General features: G+C 45.7%; 1 protein-coding gene across 1 annotated transcript; it reads left to right on the top strand.

The window, feature by feature from the left end:
* Positions 1-13,116: 13,116 nt before the first annotated feature.
* LOC101827070 (immunoglobulin lambda-like polypeptide 1) lies at positions 13,117-18,818 on the top strand. The gene is made up of 3 exons (XM_005077573.3): positions 13,117-13,444; positions 17,080-17,195; positions 18,382-18,818. The coding sequence occupies exons 1-3, from the start codon at positions 13,251-13,253 to the stop codon at positions 18,699-18,701; spliced, it is 630 nt and encodes a 209-aa protein (XP_005077630.1). The 5' UTR covers positions 13,117-13,250; the 3' UTR covers positions 18,702-18,818.
* Positions 18,819-21,110: the final 2,292 nt, after the last annotated feature.

Raw genomic sequence — 21,110 nt, 5'->3', positions numbered from 1 at the left:
TATCATGTGTGAGTCTGTCTGTAACCAAAGATGAACTGGTATAGAAGTTACACACCTACACACACACACACACACACAGGGTGGGATGTCCAGACAGTGCAAGACAATGATATTTATTAGTGACATGATTATTGTTGGGTCTGGGGGTACAAATAATGGGGGAACAGACAACCTGAAACAGAAGCAAACTTTGTTACAAACAAACAAACAAGCAAAAAATCACACTGTAGGGCCCAAAAGCTTTTCAGCTCTAGCTGAGATCAGTCAGAGATCAGCTTCTCACACTGTGGCAATGGGGGCTGATTTTGGGCCTCTTACAGTAAAATCAAGCACCAGATGTGGGTTAAAGAGCTTTTATAGCCTTGAGTTCTGGCATAAAGTCACAGTTTTTAGTTTTACAACTTTGGTTATAGCATGTTGACTTAGAATGTTTGTGAAAGCCTGTGGCTGACACAGCTGCTTTTCCCTGTCCCTGAAAGAATGCAAGGTAAAGAGAAGAGTCACTTAGGAGGACAGTTAAAATTAAGGGAGTACAACACAGAGGGTCCCATAGAGGCAATACTTAGAAAATAATCTTTGCCTACCTGCCTAGCTGGGAAGCTGGGAGGCGGGAGACCATTGTTAAAAGTTTACCTCTGTACAGTGGCTGCCAGGCTGTCTTCTCTTAAGGTTGTTAAAGGTTAACAGGGGCTGCCAGCTTCTTTTTTTTTTTTCAAAATGTGTTTGGGCTTACAATTTTATATTTCTATATTCCTGGATCCTTCATTTCTGTATTCCTATTTCTGGACCCTTCATTATCTTTTTTCTTTTAATGAAAATAGATTTTTTCATATAATATATTGTGATTACAGTGTCCCTTTCCCCAATTCTTCCCACCTCCCCTCCCATTGGATCCACACCTTTTCTGTTTCTTTTTAGAATACAAAAAGGTATCTGATGAATAATAATAAAAAATAAAAGATAAAAATGAACAAATTGGAATAGGACAAACCAACCAAACAAACAAAAGCCAAAGAGAGAGCATAAGGAACACACTGATGCAGAGACACACATGTTGGAACAGTCAGGAATCCCATAAAAACCCAAAGCTGGAAGCCAAAATGTACACACAAAGGACCTGAAGGACACACACACACACACACACACACACACACACACACACACACACACTCTGCACTTACACACAGGCACACACACATGCTCTGATTTTAAGAGACAACCCTCGCCCCCAAAGATGCTATTGGGTTTGTTTTGTGCTGACATCTGCCGCTGGGTATGGGGCTTCTTTTTAAAAGTGGTTTGTTTCCCCAGTGAGCCTCCCTTGAAGAAAACAAATACTTCATTTGAAATGGCTATCAATTGGAGATAGCTTCTGGGTTAGGGAAGGAATGTGTCCTTTCTCCTTTCTGGTCTAGGACCCATGCAGGGTATGCATGCTGTTACAGTCTCTGTGAGTTCATATGTGCACCAGCTCTGCTGTGTCTAGCAGGCCTTGATTCCCTGGTATCCTCCAACTCCTCTGGTTCTTTCATTCTTTTTTTTTTTTTTTTTTTTTGCCTCCTTTTCTGAAGGGTTCCCTGAGCCCTGCAGGGAAGGATTTGATGGAGACATCCCATTAGGGCTGAGTGTTCCAAAGTATCCTTACTCTCTGCATGTTGTCTGGCTGTGGGTGTCTAGTTGTTCCCGCCTGCTGCAGAAGGAAGCTTCTCTGATGATGGCTATGGGTATGGAAGAACGTCATTAGGAGTCATTTTCTTGCTACATTCCTTTGGCCGGACAGTAGCATTTGGTTTTCTCCTAGGTTGATGGCCTGCCTAGTCTGATATTCTTGACCACCCGAGCAATGTTGGGTGTGTGTTCCACCTGCAAATGGGCCTTACATCAGATATTGGTTGGTGCTCCCACAGCTTTGTGTCCCCAGTGCACCAGCGTATCTTGCAGGCAGGTGACTTTTGTAGATTGAAAGGTTCGCAGTTAGGTTGGGGTTTAACTCTCACCTTTGGTGGCATGCAGAGTACCTTCCAGTACACTATTCAGTAGGGGTGAAGGCTCCAGGTAGACACCATATCACCTTCTCTGTGTTTAATGAGTAGTGTAGGTGTTGCCTCTGTCAGTAGGGCCTTGCCATCATCTATTTGTGGGAATAATTTCTCTCTTTGCATTATATGTATGCCTAAGAGATCAGATTCAGGTCCCAAGACTTGGCAGCAAACGCCTTTACCCACTGAGCTGAACTGTCTTGACTGCCTAGCACCGACTGACTTGTAAGAAAAGCATAGTTTAGGCTTGTCTGTCGTGGGTGTGTGTGGGGACACCAGACCTTGTTCAGAAACCCACCCCTGCATCAGCCTGGGAGCAGGCAGATGCGTGAGACAATGTTTACTGAAAACATGTTTACTGAAAACAATTCAGTGCCATAAAGCTCCTGATAAGGGCTCTGATAGGGCTTGCTCACTGAAACACCATGACTTTGATCCCCCCCCATGGCTAGCTGCTTCTTCCTGCTCCCTGCTGTCCCCCCCCCCCATTCTGGTGCCAGAGATTTAACCACCAGCCAGGAGGTGAGAGGTCGGTGAGAGCTGTGAGAGGTGTGGGAGAGTTCGATTGGAGATTTATGCATGTATGGATGGCAGAAGTTTTTTTCTAAAGGGAAAGTTTCTTGGGAAATTCTCCTAAGCCGATTTGGGGAACATAAAGTTTTCTTAATGCAAACCGACTGGTCCCTGTGTCATCAATCCTCGCCACATTCTCGGATACAGGCTGCTCAGCAGGTGCGGCAGGTGTGGCCTACTCTTCCTGTGTGTGCGGTGTCAGCTCTTTCCTTTCATCCGAGTTGTTTCTCACCCAACCGCCACTGGGCTTCCAAATCTCCGTCTGCTGTCGCCTTGGCTTTCCCTGTGTCCTTGCTGTCCTCCGTCCACATTTGCCTTTGCTCTATCTGACTGCTTCCTGTGTGCTAAGGCTCGGGGGCAAGACACATCCACAGTCCCGGACTTTCCAGTGGCCACACTCAAATAAAGTGGCTGTGCCTGCTGGCATGAATCTGTGGACCCTGCTGCTTGGTAGCTTGAGGCAGAAGATGCCCTGAGTTTTTAGCCCAGGGGGATTTTTAGCCTGGGAAACAAAGTGAGACTTCCCATCTCTAAAAATAGTTTTCAAAAAATAATAAAAAGCAAGAATAGGTGAAATGATTTCTAATGATATTTTTTATTTAACACATGTCCTAAATACAATCATTTAATGAGCTACCAATGTAACGGGCACGCATGAGCACTGTTTTTCCTTCGGTACTCCATCTTTGAAACCCAATGTGTACTTTACAGCTGTGTTTTATCTCAGCTCACACCCACAACAGCTGCACGGGGTATGGAAAGAGCACAGCTTGAAGGGACCCTGTTCAGACCCCTCATCACGCAGCCTTTGGATGCTGGTCAGGTCCTGTGCTGAAAGCCCCGTGCCCCGTCCTTTCCCCCTGCACTGTCATTTCTGCTGTGTTCCGCTAACTGCCACTCATCACGTGCCTGGTTTGCTTGGTCGCCTCCAAACCTCACTCGAGCTGTTAACACTGGGAGGATTTCCTGCTCCTGGACTGCGTCTTCCTCTGCACTGATGCAAGGCTCCACAGACATCTCACCTCCCCCAGGGCTACCGTTTCCTGGTCGCTCTGCAGTTGCTACCTCCCTCCAGTGGGCAGACAGACTGTTTTCCTAATTACGGTTAGCACCTGCCTCGCAGCTCTGGTTTTACTTAGCAAGACTCTGTGAATTCCCAGCTGGCTGGAACCTCTCTGTGTGTGACAAACACTCTAGGTGATAAGACAGGCGGGTGAGTGATGAATGTACGAGCCAGTGAATTCTTGGCTACTTTCCTTAGGATCTCACTGGGACTCCACAGTGGCTGAGGTCACTGTGATCCTCTGAGCTGGGGAGAAGCAGCCCAGATTCGTATTTACATTCGTGATGGCCACGCTCCCTGTCTGTACATCTGTCTCTCTGCTGTTTCCCTCTGACACATTACCGTCCTCTGACGACTGAGTACTGTAACCAAGAGGGGCCTGGAAAAGGAAAGGTTGAAGGAGGCGAATGTACATCAGGAATGTGGGAACCGTCTGAGCCTGGGACAGAGAGCTAGTGGACCCACTACCCAGTGCTGCAAAGACAGGGATCAAGACGACTCCCGAAGGGCATATGGAACCAGGCTGTGGGGGTCTAAGGATGGTGACCTATGCACACACCTTCCAAAATTCAACAGGAAAACAGAACCAAATGAATTGTACATGTTGCCAGTGACTCAAACATTCTGACCTGAGAAAGATACCAAGAACCTGGGGGGGGGGGATCTGAGGAACTTCTGGGGGTCTTACAGGGTGGCACTCAGGTTGTCCAATTCCATGGACAATCCATGGACAAGTCATTGTGTTTATTTTGCTTTATTTATTTATTGGTTTTTCGAGATAGGGTTTCTCTGTGGCTTTGGAGGCTGTCCTGGAACTAGCTCTTGTAGACCAGGCTGGTCTCGAACTCACAGAGATCTGCCTGCCTCCCAAAAGAGTGTTGGGATTGAAGGCGTGCGCCACCACCGCCAGGCTCGCTTTGCTCTTTATTTTACCTACAGCTCCTACTTTTCTTACTTAGCCTGCAGTTATGCTGGGCTGTGCTCTCCACTTTGTTTCTCTACTGTTACTAAGAAATAGGTAGTGGCCTGTGCATGCTAACAAGATCCTTGACCAAACTTCAGCTGAGTTTGTCTGGACCGTCTTCTCAACTAGACTTTAACCTTGGCTCATAAAGACTACCAAACACTGACCTAGTTCCTAACATCGGGAGGCCCCATGTCTAAGAGGACCCAAGTTCCTCTTGAAGTGTCTTCTGAAAACTGCAGAATGAATATACTCAGGCAAGGCCCCTGCTACAAGTCTCTACTGGAGAACCGGAGCCTAACTTCAAAAAGGCGCAGTTAGCTCTCTTAGAGTGGGAATGGTAAGAACTGCAGATTTCTTCCTATAGACCAGGAGTTAGTAAGATGACTGCATACAAATATGCCATTCCACACGAGGGAGATGAGCATCCATGGAGTCATATACTATGGATGCCAAAGGACAACTCTTCTCTTTCCCATTTTGTGATTTGTTTTTCACTTCAACAATGATTTATTTATTTTTATTATTCATGTGTATGCCACATGAATGATGGTGCTTGTGGAGGCCAGAAGAGGACTCGATGTGTGCTAAGAACCAAACTGCCAACCCCTGGTAGCAAGTGCTTATGATCACTGAGCCATCTCTCTAATCTCACTTTTTTCCCATAGTTAAAAATTTACGTTTTAGAAGCTGGGAGGTGGTGGCAGGCAGATCTCTGTGGAGTCAAGACCACCCTGGTCTGGAGAGTGAGTTTCAGGACAGCCAGGCTACACAGAGAAGCCCTGTCTCAACACCCCCCTCCAATATTTTTTAGTGCAGCATACAATGTGATGGGTTTCATTCTGGCATTTTCATACACTTGTGTCATTATACTTTATTATCGCTCATTCTGCTCCCCCCTCCCCCTCCCTGTGCTTCCTGTCTCCTCATTGGCTGGTTTCCTGTCTTCCCCCCAGATAACCTTCCCTTTTCTACTTTCATGTCATCTGTATTCCATTATCTTGTCTGTCCCTGTAAGACCCTTCTCTATTCTTGATCCCCTTTCTAGTGTCATGACCTATAAGCACAAATACAATATAATTTAGATCCAGGGTCTGTGTGGGAGAGAAATTGTGCTATTTGTCCTTCTGCGTCTGGATTTTATTGCTAGCATAATGATTTTTAGTTCCATCCAATTTTCTGCAAATGTCATGATTTCATTTTTCTTTACAACTTCATAAAATTCCATTGTGTGTTCATGCCATATTTTCTTTATTCTTTTCTTTTTTCTTTTTTTTTTAATTGGGAGACTTTAGTGACTGCTTCTATTTCCTTAGGGGTAATAAGCCTATTTAAATTATTTATCTGGTCTTGTTTCAATTTTGGTATGTGGTACCTATACAGAAAGTGTCTATTTCTTTTAAAATTTCCAATTTTGTGGAGTACAGGTTTTTGAAGTATGACCTATTGATTTTCTGAATTTCCTTAGTGTCTGTTGTTATGTCTCCCTTTTCATTTCTGATTCTGTTAATTTGGATATTCTCTCTCTGCCTTTTGGTTATTTTGGCTAAAGATTTGTCTATCTTGTTGATTTTCTCAAAGAATCAACTCTTGGTATCATTGATTCTTTGCATGGTTTTCTTTGTTTCTACTTTACTGATTTCAGCTCTCAGTTTGACTGTTTCCTGTGGTCTACTTCTCATGGACGAGTTTGCTTCTTTTTTGTTCTAGAGCTTTCAAGTGTTCTGTTAATTTATTAGTGTGGGATTTCAACAACTTCTTATGTAGACATTTAGTGCTATGAACTTTCCTTTTAGTATTGCTTTCATTGTGTCCCGTAAGTTTGGATGGAATGTTCTATAGATGTCTGTTAAGCCAATTTGAGTCATTACATCTATTAGTTCCTTTATTTCTCTGTTAAGTTTCTGTCTGACAGACATGTCCAGTGGTGAGAATGGGCTGTTGAAGTCTCCCAGTATTAGTGTGTGGGGCTTAATGTGTGATTTAAGCTTTGGTAATGCTTCTTTTACAAATGAGGGTTCCCTTGTATTTGGGGCATTAGATGTTCAGATTTGAGACTTCATCTTGATGTATTTTTTTCTGTGATGAACATGAAATGCCCTTCTTCATTTCTTTTGATTACCTTTATTTTGAAGTCTATTTTGTTAGATATTAGGATACAAAAACAGGATCCATCCTTCTGTTGCATACAAGAAACACACCTCAATTTCAAAGGCAGACATTACCTCAGAGTAAAGGGTTGGGAAAAGATTTTCCAATCAAATGTACCTAATAAACAAGCTTTTACGTGTTACTTGGCATTTTTCCTTTGCAGCTCTTAATATTCTTTCTTTAGTTTGTATGTTTAGTGTTTTGATCATTATGTGTCAGGGAGGTTTTTTTTTTTTTTTTTTTTGGGTCCAGTCTATTTGGTGTTCTGTAAGCTTCTTGTACTTTCATAAGCATGTCCTTCTTTAAGCTGGGAAAGTTTTCTTCTATGATTTTGTTAAATATATTTTTTTGTGCCTTTGAGCCGAACTTCTCTTTTTCTGTCCCTATTATTCTTAGGTTTATTCTTTTCATGGTGTCCCAGATTTCCTGGATGTTTTGTGTTAAGAATTTATTGGATTTAACATTTTCTTTGACAAATGGATCTATTTCTTCTGTTGTATCTTCAAATTCTGTGATTCTCTCTTCCATCTCTTTTATTCTATTGTTTATGATTACATCTGTAGTTCCTGATCAATTACTCTCAGTTTGTGGTTTTTTTTTTTAATTGCCTCTGTTTCAGTCTTTAAGTCCGTAACTGTTCCCTTCACCTGTTTGCTTTTTCCTGGTTTTCTTTAAGGGATTTACTGACTTCTTCCAATTTTTTTGTTTTTTCCTCTATTTCTTTACAGGAATTTTTCATTTCCTCTTTATGGTCCTGAATCATCTTCAAAAAGTTATTTTTAAGGTCTTTTTTCTTCTGTTTCATTTTCGTTGGGATGTTTCAGTCTTGCTATTGTAGAACTACTGGTTTCTGGTGGTGCCGTATTGCTCCTTATTCCTCTTTATGATCCTGAATCATCTTCAAAAAGTTATTTTTAAGGTCTTTTTCCTCTGTGTCATTTTCGTTGGGATGTTTCAGTCTTGCTATTGTAGAACTACTGGTTTCTGGTGGTGCCGTATTGCTCCTTATGTAGTTGAATGTATTCTTACACCGTAGTCTACCCCTCTCTTCCGCCAATTGGTATAGGTGGTGCCTGTGCTTCAGGGGGTCTCTCTTCCTCCAATTGGTGCAGTGGGGCCCTGTGGCTCCGTTGATGGCTCTTCCAGGTGCAGGCAGGGCAGAGCCTCTGGTGGTTGCTACTGCAGGTGCTGGCGGTACCAAGATGCAGGTGCTCACTGCTCTAGGTGCAGGAGGGACTGATGCAGCAGGGTATGGCACTGGATGCTGATCCCAAGTGAAGTAATTTCTCAGCTCAGCAGTACATGTCAAGGGAGAGCAACCCCTCTAAGAATCTTGAGAAAGACAGACACAGGAGGATGCAGTGAAGTGAGATCAATCAAGCTTTAGGCTTTGCCACTGTATGAACCAGAGACTCTGGCATGAACAGCACCCCCACTCTCCTGACTCTTGCAGTTTGTTCTTTACAGGCCACTCCAGGTAATTCTTCCACTGTCAGCTAGCTGTCAAGCACTGCCTGGCTGGGGCACAGGTGCTCTTTCCCAGAGAAACTTGTTAAGAGCTTCTGGAAGCCAATGCTGCCGATGCTCCCAGCTCACTCAGCGCTCCAGCTCACTTGGAGCTTGTGATGACTTCTTAGTTATCAACGTGATGACGTCTGGAATTAACTACAAACCCAAGCGGCTAGGCACACCTCGAAGGGATTTTTCTTGATTGTATCAGTTGAAGCGGGAAGGCAAACCTTAAATCTCGATCATAAGAGGTCAGAAGACCCACCCTAAACCTAGGCCACACATGGGCCCGTATAAAGCACGTGGAAGAAGGAAGCTTTTGCTTTTTGCCTGTTTGCCTTCACTTTCCACGACAAGCCCTTCTATCCTGCTACAGAAGCACTCCTTCCCTGGTATTAGAGCGTACTTGTTCAGGATTCGGACGCATGCGCAAGAACAACTGAGAAATCCAGCCTCATGGAACGAACAACTGTTGGGTTCTTGGGAGATGAGGATGGATGGACTAGCAGGGTCACAGTCTGTAAGTCCCCCTAACAAAGCTCATTTATATGTAATTTCATCTAATCAGTTCTCTTCCTTTAGAGAACCCTGATTGATATGGGGAGTTTCTTTTCTGGCCCTGTCTTTTTGGTGTTTTCTGTATCTGTTTGTGTATGTTTCCCCTTAATTTGGGGGAGTTTTTCTTCTGTAGTCCTGTTGAAGATCTGATCTATGCCATTGACTTTTTATTCTTCTCTTTCATCTATGTCTATAAGCTGAAGATTTGGCCTTTTTGTGGTATCTTATAATTCCCATATGTTTCTTTCATGTATTTAAAATATTTTTCATATTCTTTATGTGGTTTAATTTCTCTACTTTATCTTTTTTTTTTTTTTTTGGTTTTTCGAGACAGGGTTTCTCTATGGCTTTGGAGGCTGTCCTGGAACTAGCTCTTGTAGACCAGGCTGGCCTCGAACTCACAGAGATCCGCCTGCCTCTGCCTCCCGAGTGCTGGGATTAAAGGCGTACGCCACCAACGCCCGGCTCTCTACTTTATCTTAAAATTCAGATATTCTATCTTCAATCCCACTTATAAGGCTGTCCCCTGAGTTTTCTGATTGAGTTATTGAGATTTCAATTCCACCTTTATTTCTGCTTGAGATATCAATATCTCTACCTTTTGTTTAAATAAGCTTTTATTTCTTGGGTTATCTTCATCATTTTACTCACCTATGAATTTGTCTTTTCTTGGACATACCTTAGGTGCTTTAAGTGCATTGAAGGTTTTTTTAATGTCTTCTTTAATCTCCTTGGATTCTTTGTTCAAGTTTACAATTGTTCTTCTTCATTTCTGTGTGCTGAGGGTTATCTAAGCAATTCTCATTGGAGAACATTTCTATAGGATTAGTGGGTGGGTTTGAAAAGGGAGAGAACATACTATCTTGATATTTCATATTGTTTTTCTGTGATATGACCTGGGCATGTGGACTCCTTTTCTTGTTTGATGTGGGTTCTAGCTTCAGGCTGGGCCAGTGCAGGAGCTGCTGTGGGGGCAGAGTTAGGCTCGGGAGTGGAGATAGTGCAGCATACTTGGTTTGGGTAGACTCATTAGGAAAAGCCAGTGTGTATGCTATGCCTCCTGCATTGAGAAGTTCTAAGCAGTTATGTTCCAAGTCAAAGAGTATTACTGGGAGTAGGGTAGTGGCCAGCAATCAGCTGGCTGAGGACTCTTTTGTTCTGTGTGGATAGGGCTTGTGGTTGGGCAAGGCCTTACAAACGTTATCATCCCAGGTAACCCCGGCGCCAGAACCTTTGGTCCTAGCAGTTTTAAATCCCGGTGCAGATCTCAGACATTCAAACCCTTGGCCCTACAAACCTAACACCCTTGTAGTACTGACTTTGAGACTTTGCCCCTTGAATGTTACAGACCTTGGGTATTAGGACCCTTGGCCTCACAAATATTACGATCTCTATGCAGTCCTCTGGTAGTGTTCCACTAAAGTATTCCACAGGTGAACGCCACAACTACTTGATCACCTTCCAGTAGATTCCACCTCTGGTTTGCATGTGTGTCTGTGTATACATATCAATATGTGTGTGGCTGTATGTATGTGTGTTGTGTATGGAGGTCGGAAGTTGATTGCTGAAGCAGGTTTTTTCACTTGAAGCCAGACTTAGGCAACTCAGATGGTCTAGCTAGCCAGCTTTCTCCAGGAATCCCCACTTTCCACCTTCAGAGTGCTGGGAGTAGAGATGAACATATATGTGGTTCTGGGGGTTCACACTCAGGACCTCTCTCTTGTGTGACAAGCACGTTAGCCTCTGAGTCATCTCCCCAGCCCCTAGACACCACCTTTTAAAGGTACCACCATCTTCAGTATTGTCACACTAAGGACAAGGCTTTGAGCATGTGAACTTTTAGAGGGCAAGCTACATCCACACCATAGAGAGTGGGTGTCAGGGAGAGGTATGTGCTCACACATGACACTCGTGTGCATCCTAGTGGCTTCTGATGTAGATGTTTTGAAGAGCATTCTCTAGAGAAACAAAATGGTGTGTGCGCGTGCATGTGCAGAGAGATTTAGATTGTCAGGAATTGATTTCCATAACTTGAAGATGGAAAGTTCAGGCTGTTAGGCTGGAAGCCTAGGGAGGAGTTGCTGTTAATGTTCAAAAGCCATCAGTCAGCCAAGTTTCCTCTTGTTCAGTGAGCTAGATGAAGCCATCCAAATCATAAAAGGAAATCTGTATTATCTGAAGCCATGATTTAAATATTAATTTCACCAAAACTATCCATGAGACATCAAGATTAACGTTTGACTAAGTCCCTGGGCTCTTGTGGCTCAGCCAAGTAGATACAGAGACTTCATCATCACATTGATCTCCATGCTTGCCAGTGACTGCTACATTATCATTCTCCATTGATCTCCATGCTTGCCAGTGACTGCTACATTATCATTCTCCATTGATCTCCATGCTTGCCAGTGACTGCTACATTATCATTCTCCATTGATTTCCATGCTTGCCAGTGACTGCTACATTATCATTCTCCATTGATCTTCATGCTTGCCAGTGACTACATTATCACTCTCATGTCCAGTGAAGCCTTGGAATCTCTGGGCTTTGGAGTATGATTTACACCCTCTAAAATGAATCGGAGAAGCCACTGCAGAGAGGGTCTCAGGGACCATGGAGCAGGCCAGGGATTTGAAAGTTGGGAAACTTTTAGAACATCCAGTGTAATCTGGAAAAAGCAGTCTGTAGCTGTTCAAAGGTCAGTCTGTGTGGGTGGGTATGCAATGGCCATAGGCAGCCTCTCTGTGGCCTTGAGTGGAGAGGTGGGCAGGAGCCAGAGGAAAGGGGTCTTTTCTTGTACCAAAGCAGGGCTGAAGTATCCAGATATAAGACAGTCCTCTACAAAAGAGAGAAAAGAGTCAGGCATCTTGAATATTGAGTGAGGGTGCGGACTGATGGCTATATCTGGATAACGGAAGGAAGCTGTAGTTTATGGCTGCTTCTTGCCCAGAAGACATGGTAGCATCAGGCCTCAGAGAACAGAATGGAATGTCTGGAGATCTGGCATTGCTCCAAGGGGGAATTATGGGTTCTGAGTCCTGGGATGTGGAGTTTCTGTGGTGGAACCATTTGGTCAATGTTTCTTGGATGTTTCCTTTAATCTCTTAAGATATAAGGAGCCCAAAGTAGGAAAAAGGCCATGTGCTTCAAGTGAGGAAAAGCTAGACTGTACCAGGAGTCCCCTTCACTTCACATCTGTTAGGGAACTCACACTCTTGTCTGGTACCCTGTCTTTGTCTTGATGGATCATGAGCACTCCAAGATGTGGTGCTTGCCCCTCAGGGTTCCCTGTCAGTTTTTGAGGGACTTGGATTCCAAGCAAAACCTCATGAGTTCATGGAGTATGGTTCTCATGATCTCTGTGGGACAAGCAAAACACCTGCTTGCTACAGAATCCCACGATATATGCATGGTCAAGTGAATGCCCCCACAGCTGGAGAAGAAGCTCACTGGCTTTGGGTGAAGACTGAACAGATAAATTCTGAAGTTCTACCCTGCCACATGAAGTCACTAGGTCACCGAAAACGGTGATGTGGATAGGCTTTACATGATATAATTATACAGAAAAACAAAAAAGAGTTTGTTATTTCATAATGCATATATAGGCTGTAGCCAATGAGCATGTAATATACTCCTATACAATTTTCATTTGCTTTCTCTGTTTTGCGTTGCTTTTTTTGCAACAGGATCTTGTTATATGTCCAGGATGGCCTTGAACGCACCATCTTCCAGTTTCAGCTTCCCCAGTGCTGGAATTGTAGATAGGTGCTACCATGAGTGGTTAATGTTTTTTAGTTATATGTTAACAGATATGAGGTGTTATCTATAAAGATTTGGGGTGTCTGGGCTTGTGATATGAGACCTACAGGTGCTGAACATGATGCATTAAACACCATTTTAATTACTATATCATGATTCTTGGGGCAGACCAGTGGATTTTTGCTGAACTCAAACTTCTGCTTTCAGGGTACCTGTGACCCTGCAGTAGCTACAACCACACCTCACATCCTGGCGTTAAGCCTTCAGAGACTCTCTTTCCATTGGCAGGTGTTCAGCTGCTCTCTATGGCCCCTCTAAACCCTGGGGACCTGCTCCACAGACCAGGGGCCTTGGGGACCTGGCTATCAGTCAGGCAGAGCCACCCAGAGCTCCAGGGACAGGATTAGACAGGCAGGTGTGAGCTTATAACCCAACCACAACAGGGTATTTTGCAGATGTCCCTCTGGGAGAGAACTCCACAGATGACAACCATGGGCACTAGAGGGTGCCTGCTGCTGGTGGCTACACAGATCCATTTGCATTGGAATAGCTTCTGGACACCAGAGGAGGAGCAAGCCTTTTGCCAGGAAACCTACACTGCAAGTGGGGCCAGAGTTGACCTTGAACCTGAGGGACAATGAAGTGCAGAACAGGACAGGCACTGGGCACCATCCCCAGGCAGCACAAACTTCTCCTTCTGTTGCTGCTGTTGGGCCTAGTGGATGGTGTCCAGCATGTACTTTCCTCCAGTTCAACACGAAGGAGTAGAGCCATGGGCCCAGGAGCTTCAGTGGGAAGCAGCAGAACTAGTCTGTGGACTCTGCCAGGCAGGTAAGGGACTTGTTTGTGGGGGAATGTTTGCTTGTGGGTCCATGGACTGGAGACTGGGATGGGTGGCTGGGAAAGAAGGGGGCTGTTGAGGCCAGAGGTGTGAGAAAGAAGGATCTGTCTGAGAGGAGGGCTCTGGACAAATGATGGTTAAACTCGGTTTAAACCCTGCTCATGCTAGGCCAGTTTTCTACCAACGAACCACTTCCTTAGCCCATCCCTCCCACCTCTTTTTTTGAGAAAAGGTCTTGCTAGGTTTCCTAGGTAGGATTTGAATTTGCCATTCTCCTTCTTAAACTCCCTGGAGTGGTTGGAATTAAGACAATGGTCCCAGGTCATTTTAGTGTGCCATGGTCTTAATTCATTTAGAATTAATTGTGTGTGTTCATCCTGGTCAAGTAGTTGCAGTTCTAGATATTTATTCTTAGGTAATTATCAAAACCTCCATTAAATATTATGGAAAGGTCTTGGAGTTAGGGGAATGGAAACAGGCCATGGCAATAGCTCAGGCAAGAGGACTTTGCCGCTCAAACATGATTCTCAGCAAGCACTCAAACTTTGAGAGGTAGGGCCATGCTGCTAATTCTAGCACAGGGAAGTTAGGGTGAGCCCTGGGGCTCACTGGCCAGCTAGTCTAGCTGAATCAGTGGTCTCTAGGTTCTGTACAAGATCCTGTCTCAGAAAATAAGTTGTCTGCTCAGGGCTGCTGCACCATGGCTGTGTTCTGTAGGGGGAAGTGCTGCATAGGTTTCATTCAGCCTGATTCACTGGATATTCATCAGGTGGGTGGATGAATAGCAAGTTATTTTCTCTTTTTAAAAATTAGGAGTCTCAGTGTATATAACCTTTGAACTTGTCCTCTTTTGCATTTTGTCCAAGTTGTTTTTATAAATATTTTATTCTTTTATTGCTGAGCCAGATCCCACATTTTAAAAAATAATTTAACTTTATTTTATGTGCATTGGTGTGAAGTTATCAGATCCCCTGGAACTGGAATTACAGACACTTGTGGGTGCTAGGAATTGAACTTGGGTCCTCTAGAAAAGCAGCCAGTGCTCTTAACTGCTCAGCCAGCTTTCCAGCTCCCCGCTTTTTTATGTTTTTTAAATTTAGATTAGAAACAAACTTATTTTACATATCAATCCCAGTTCCCTCTCCCTTCCATACTCCCATGCCCCCCACTGACCCATCATTCCATCTCCTTTCTGCTCCCCAGGGAGGGTGAGGCCTTCCATGGGGGATCATCAAAGTCTAGCATATCATTTGGGGCAGGACCTAGGCCCTCCCCAATTTGTCTAGGCTGAAAGAGTATCCCTCTGTAGGGAATAGGCTCCCAAAGTGACAATGGTAACTCTTATTTATTTATTTTTTTCTGAGACAGGGTTTCTCTGTGCTTTGGAGGCTGTCCTGGAACTAGCTCTTGTAGACCAGGCTGGTCTTGAACTCACAGAGATCTGCTTGCCTCTGCCTCATGAGTGCTGGGATTAAAGGCATGTGCTACCACCGCCCAGCCTATGGTAACTCTTTAAAAACATCTTATTTATTCTTTGCACCTTTTACATCATGCATCTTGGTCCCATTCATGTCCCTGTCCCTTTGTATCTGCCCTCTGCCCTTGCTATCTCCCTCTAAAATAAAACAAAATAAAATCTGAGAGAAAATAATGAGAGAGAGAGAGAGAGAGAGAGAGAGAGAGAGAGAGAGAGAGAGAGGAGAAAGATAAAAAAGAAAGAAAAATCACATCAAAGAAGCTGTAGTATTTATTGCAAAGAGTCACTGGTCTGGTTCGAGGCCTCTGGTTTCTGCTACACCATCAATACTGGGCCCTCTCACTTGGATATCCTGTTGTTTCTCTGTGTCATGGTGCAGCTTTGGATCTGCAGGATGTGCCCCTTCTTGTGTCCAGCAGATCACAGATGGGTGGATGTTGGGGTGGGCCAGTTCATAAGCCTGGCTCTGGGCCTGGGTAGATGTAGGGTTGATCAGCCTGCCCATCCTCATGACCAGGTGGGCTCTCCTGCATTGCCCCAGCCAGTTCTCCCTTTGCAACAATGAGCAAGGAAGGGGCTGAGCTGGTTCTCCTGCTTTCATGCCCTCAGGCTCAGCTCACTCCCATCTTTATCATCAGGACCAGCTCTACAGTGTTGCTCAGGCGAGATGCAGGGGCATTCTCCTGAGTGCTGCATTTGGTGAGGGGCAGGGACAGCTCTTCTGTTCTTGTAACCTCAGGGCCAGGTCTCCCAACTGCCACAGGTGGTAAGGGACAAGGTGGGGGAGGGTGTCTCTCTCCTGCCCCCACCATCATATGGCAGATGAGGGGTGGGACAGCTATTCCCCTCTCACACCCTCAGGGCCGGCTCACCTGTGCCACCACCAACAAGGTCAGCTCTATTGTGCTGCCTAGGAGAGGGCCTGCTTTCTTGAGTGCCACAGCTGGTAAGGGGGAGGGTCAGCTCCTTCATCTGCTGTAGTTGGTGAGGGGTTAGGAGGGACATCTCTCCCCTGCCCACACTGCATGGCAACTCTTACAAAGGATAAACCTTTAACTGGGGTGGCTTACACTTTCAGAGGTTCAGCCCGTCATCATCATGGTTCCATATGGGGGCAGACATGTGGTCTTTCTCAATGGGCAGGGCTTGAGAATATATGAGACCTCAAAGTCCACCTCCACAGTGACACATCCTCCAACAAAACCACACCCATTCCAACAAGGCCGCACCTCCAACTAGTGATATTCCCTTTCGTGGCCATTTTCTTTCACACTAGCACAGTGAGGACAGGGTTTATTTGGCTTACACTCCCATATTGCTGCTCATAATTGAGGGAAGTCAGGACAGGAACTCAAACAGGGCAAGATCCTGGAGGCAGGAGCCGATGCAGAGGCCATGGAGGGGTGGTATTAACAGGTTTGATCCCTATGGCTTTCTCAGTCTGCTTTCTTATGGAACCCAGGCTCACCAACTGAGGATGGCACCCCTCACAATGGGCCGGTCCCTCCGACATCAATCATGAATTAAGAAAATGCCTTACAGCTAGATCTTATGGAGGCCTTTTCTTAATGGAGGTTCCCTCCTTTCAGATAACTCTAGTTTGTTTGCCAAGTTGATGTCAAACTAGTTAGCACAGACGGATGCACACATGACTCAATAGGGAAAGTAGCTTGGAAGATCAGAGAAAGCCTGGTGATAGAAATGAAAGCCTTGGAATTTCCACAATAGAGTGTGCTTGGGTCCTGGGAGGAAGCCAGTTTGGATAGATCACAAAGAACTGGTGTGGAAGAGATTCAGACAGGCACTGCAAAAGGCACACACCTGGCTTCAACCTAGATGAAAAGCTAAATCAATTAATAATCACACACACACACACACACACACACACACACACACACGCACGCACGCACGCACGCACGCACGCACGCACGCACGCACCTACCTACCTTCCTGGTTCCACCACACCCATCAGAGAAGATACACTACCACCCAGGAATTTTCTGAGAATCTTCGGGCTTGGTGTTGCTATCAACACTGAAATTTGTAGTTGGAAGTGGCAGATGGACTTGTGGGATACTGACTGACTGTCTGCATTCGGCCAACGTCATAGTTCATTTACCGTAGTCCTGTATCTGTCTCACCCAACAGGTTTCTGCTCCAGGCCATCTCACCGGGAACAGGCCCCAGATGCTGGCCCCATAGGTTTCCTTCTAAGCCCCAGTCATTTTATGTCTTTGGTGGTGGGACCCAGCTCACAGTACTAGGTAAGTGGCTCTCATGAGTTCATGGTCCAACTGTCTCAGAAAAGTCTGTTTTCCCTGTAGGGCTTCCTCCTATCTTCCTTCCCTAGCCTCAGAGGAAGGGCCCCAATAGCTTCAGCTACTCTTGTGAGGCAGATGCCCAATGGGACTCAAGGGCTTAAAGACCACAAGACCCCCGTACCTGAACTGAGGCCCAGATGTGCATTCAGACTGAGAAGGCCACACAGTAGGGACACATATGGCTGGTGCCAGGAATACAGCCTTCAAGGCTCAGGTCACTCCAGGTAGAAAACCATGGAGGCTGAGAGAGGAATCAGGCTCAGCTAGGTTGCAATTCTCTAATCTTCTGCTGGTTCATGAGGTCATGGGGACACTGAAAAGGCTTAGAGTGACAAGGTGACCAGAACCTGGTTCTCCCAGGATGGTTACTAGGAAAAAAATGTAGACTGTCTATTGTTGCTTCTCTCTCTCAGGCTTGGGGCCTGGTGGCTAACTTGGCTAGATGTTTCACTTGTCCATCTTCCTTAGATGTCCTTAGACACAGACGAGGAATGAAGGAGCAAATGTGCCAAGTGAAATCAAGAGTCACCAGAGACTTCTGGGGTGGCCCTGGGGTTGCTATAATCATAGTCTGGGAGATGGAGACCCAGGAACATAGCCAACACAGGGCCTTATGATCAGATAACCACTGTGGACAAATTGTTGGGTCCTTGGTAGAGTTCCCAGGGTTTTCCTGGATGGAATCTAGTCCTTGGTGAGATAACTAAATGGAGTCTGAACCACAGGTCCCAGAGCCCCTAACCAGAAGGCACACCTCAAGATCAGCTCCCCAGGACCAACCTTCTAGAATAAATGAGTGTTTCCATTCACAGCAGAGGCTGTGAGCATTGGAGAAGTAACGGAGGGAAGGGAGCTGGACTCTAGCTACTGGGGAGATGGGAGCACAGTCAGCCTTGGGCACAGAGGGGCAACTGAGGTTGCAAGGAGCTGAGTCTGGGTCATGTCACCTAATGAAGAGCCAGGCTGTCTGCTCTCTAGGGGACTTGAGGGGATAGAGAGGAAGCAGATCCCAGGATGGTTCACTCTGATGATGTCACGAGTGGTCCCAAAGCTCCTGTTAAGACAAGGGTGTTTCCCTGTCACTTGGGCTCTCCTGTGACATCTCTCATCCCCTTCTCTATCTGCACAGGTCAGCCCAAGTCTGACCCCTTGGTCACCCTGTTCCTGCCTTCCCTAAATGATCTGCAGGCCAACAAGGCCACTCTGGTATGTCTGGTGAGCGAATTCTACCCAGGTACTTTGGTGGTGAACTGGAAGGTAGATGGAATCCCTGTCACGAAGGGTGTAGAGACGACCCAACCCTCCAAGCAGACCAACAACAAATACATGACCAGCAGCTACCTGACACTGATGCCTCACCAGTGGACGCCTCACAGCAGATACAGCTGCCAGGTCACTCATGAAGGGAACACTGTGGAGAAGAGCGTGTCACCTGCTGAGTGTTCTTAGACCGAGATCCCCAGTGAAGCCACAGGGGCCTGAATCTGAAGTGCCAGAAATGTCTTTTTTTTCTTTTTCTTTCTTTCTTTCTTTCTTTTTTTTTTTTTTTTTGCCACTCACCATCCCACTCCCTCTCCTGTGCCTAATACTCAATAAATATTTTGTCGCCCACAGAGTCTATTCTGTCTCATTGGTTTCCATGTCATATGCCACTTGCATGCCCAGGACCTTCAGAGCTAGGGAGTCCTGGGACCTTGTGGGAAACTAACCCAGGGGAGGGCTTACAATCTGTGCATTATCTGGGAAATAGTGTTTTTTGCTAAAATCCCTTCCTAGGGGAGTCATAAGCAACAACTACCCCTTCTCCTAAGGCCCCAATGGTAAACCAAGGCATGATTCCACCAGTTCACTCTGGGGAACCAGCGGGTTTCTTTGTGCCCTTACAGAGCACAGGTGAGATTATTTGCAGGGGTGTGGGTGCCCCTCCCTCCTGACAGGCTGTACCTGAAAAACCTTACCCAGATGTGGGACACCAGACCTTGAGCAGAAACCCATTTCCCCTTCGGCCTGGGAGCAGGCAGCTGTGAGATAATGTTTACTGAAAACAATTCAGTGCTATAAAGCTCTTTATAGGGCTCAGATAAGGGCTCGCTCACTGAAACACCATGACTTTGACACCCCCTACGGCTAGATGCTTCTTCCTGTCCCCCCTGCTGTGTCTCCCTGATTCTGGGGCCGGAGATTAAACCACCAGCCAGGAGGGTGAGAAGTCTGGAAAGAATTGTATGTAGATGGATGGCAGAAGTCCTTAAAAAAGGGAAGTGTTTTTTCTTGGAGAGACTTCTCTTCTCCTAAGCGGACTTGGGGAGTCTCCTCCTAAGCTGACTGGAGAAACATAAAGTTTTCTTAAAGCAACCGACTGGTCTCTGTGTCATCTATCCGACCACCTAGCTACATTCTCGGATGCAGGCTACACAGCAGGTGCGACACCCAGAAGGGATGAGTGTTCTTGTATAGCCCTCACCAATTAAGGTTGTGTTCAACAGGTTGTAGGTGAGAATCTCACCGCCTTTCCACCCTCCATTTGGGGGTGTAAACAAGCCCAACTGGGTTAACTGGGATGATTTTTTTTTTTGTAGCTGGTGCAGCTGAATGTCCGATGGCAGTTAGTTGCTTGTGTTGGAGAACAGTCACTCACAAACAAGTGTGGTCATGAGGGTTTTGGTCCATGTGCCCCCTCCTTCGCCTTCCTACTCCTCTGGTATAGTCCCTTCCTTACTGCCCGCCTCCTTCCAGGAAGAACTATGGCTTCCTGAGACACTTTTATCTCTACTCTGGTTTGAGGGATTAAGGCTTAGAGACTTTAGGAAGGGGCCCAGGTCACATCTGAGTCAAGATAAGAGCTGGGATTGGAATGTAATGAAGACAACTTGTTTAAATGGAGCCCGTCTGCCCTGTTTGTGGCTGGTCCTACTGGTTGCAGGTTGCTTTATTATTCCACCCTTTCCTCACCAGTCTCAGTTCTGATTTAGGTCAAAGCTCAGATTAACTTTAGCCTGAGGTTACTGGGGTAGCCAGCAGTTGTGTGACTTCCTGGGGGAGAGGTCACAAGAAACCCTTCCCATCTGAGTGGCAGTCTCAAGAGAGCTGCATTCCTGGAGCTCCCTTTGTGACTCCCAGGCACATTGGCTGGTTGGAAAGTCTCCTTTTCCCAGCGGTACAGTTTATAAGACCACGGGAATCTTGTAAGCCTTGGAAGTTTTCAGAACTGCAGACTGATGAACTGGGTTACTACCTGAGGCTTGTAAATTTTGTTTACTTCCTGCCTCTTTGGAAAAAAAAAGGTTCATTTATTTTTATTTTACGTGTGTGACTGTTTTGCCTGTGTGTGTGAAATGTGCACCACATGTGTGCCTGGTGTCCCAGGAGTCCAGAAGGGTCAGTAGATCTCCTGGAACCACATTACAGATGGTAGTATATGTAGATGCTAGGAACTGAGTGGTGGTCCTCTCCAAGAGCAAAATGTGCTCTTAAACACTGGGCCATCTCTCTCTCCAGCCCCTGCTTTGTAAGTCTTAAGAAGATCCCCTCTAGCATACAGTGTTTCAATTTAGATGAAATGTCTACACATTAGTTGTAGGCAGGGCCATTGGCACTGGGGAAAGTGGCAGGTTCCAATCCCCTCCTTTTTACCGCCCTATTTCATTCTCTGCTATAGCTTAAGACACACTGCGCATTTTGGCTTTGTTGACCAGCTCCTGCATCCAGGGACTTTGTGCTTTCTCAGATGGTTGACTTTTGAGGGTCCCTCACCAGCTTCTCCTTTGGCTCCTTTAGCTGGTATTTCCTGGCATCTGCCTTCCACAACTTGCTTTCCCAGGTGGTGAACTAGCTCATCCATGCATGTTGTTAGATTCT

Source organism: Mesocricetus auratus, unplaced genomic scaffold (genome assembly GCF_017639785.1).
Source record: "Mesocricetus auratus isolate SY011 unplaced genomic scaffold, BCM_Maur_2.0 Super-Scaffold_100008, whole genome shotgun sequence".
NCBI lineage: Eukaryota > Metazoa > Chordata > Mammalia > Rodentia > Cricetidae > Mesocricetus > Mesocricetus auratus.
Note: the sequence above shows the minus strand (reverse complement) of the source record. Positions and strands in the feature narration are given on the sequence as shown.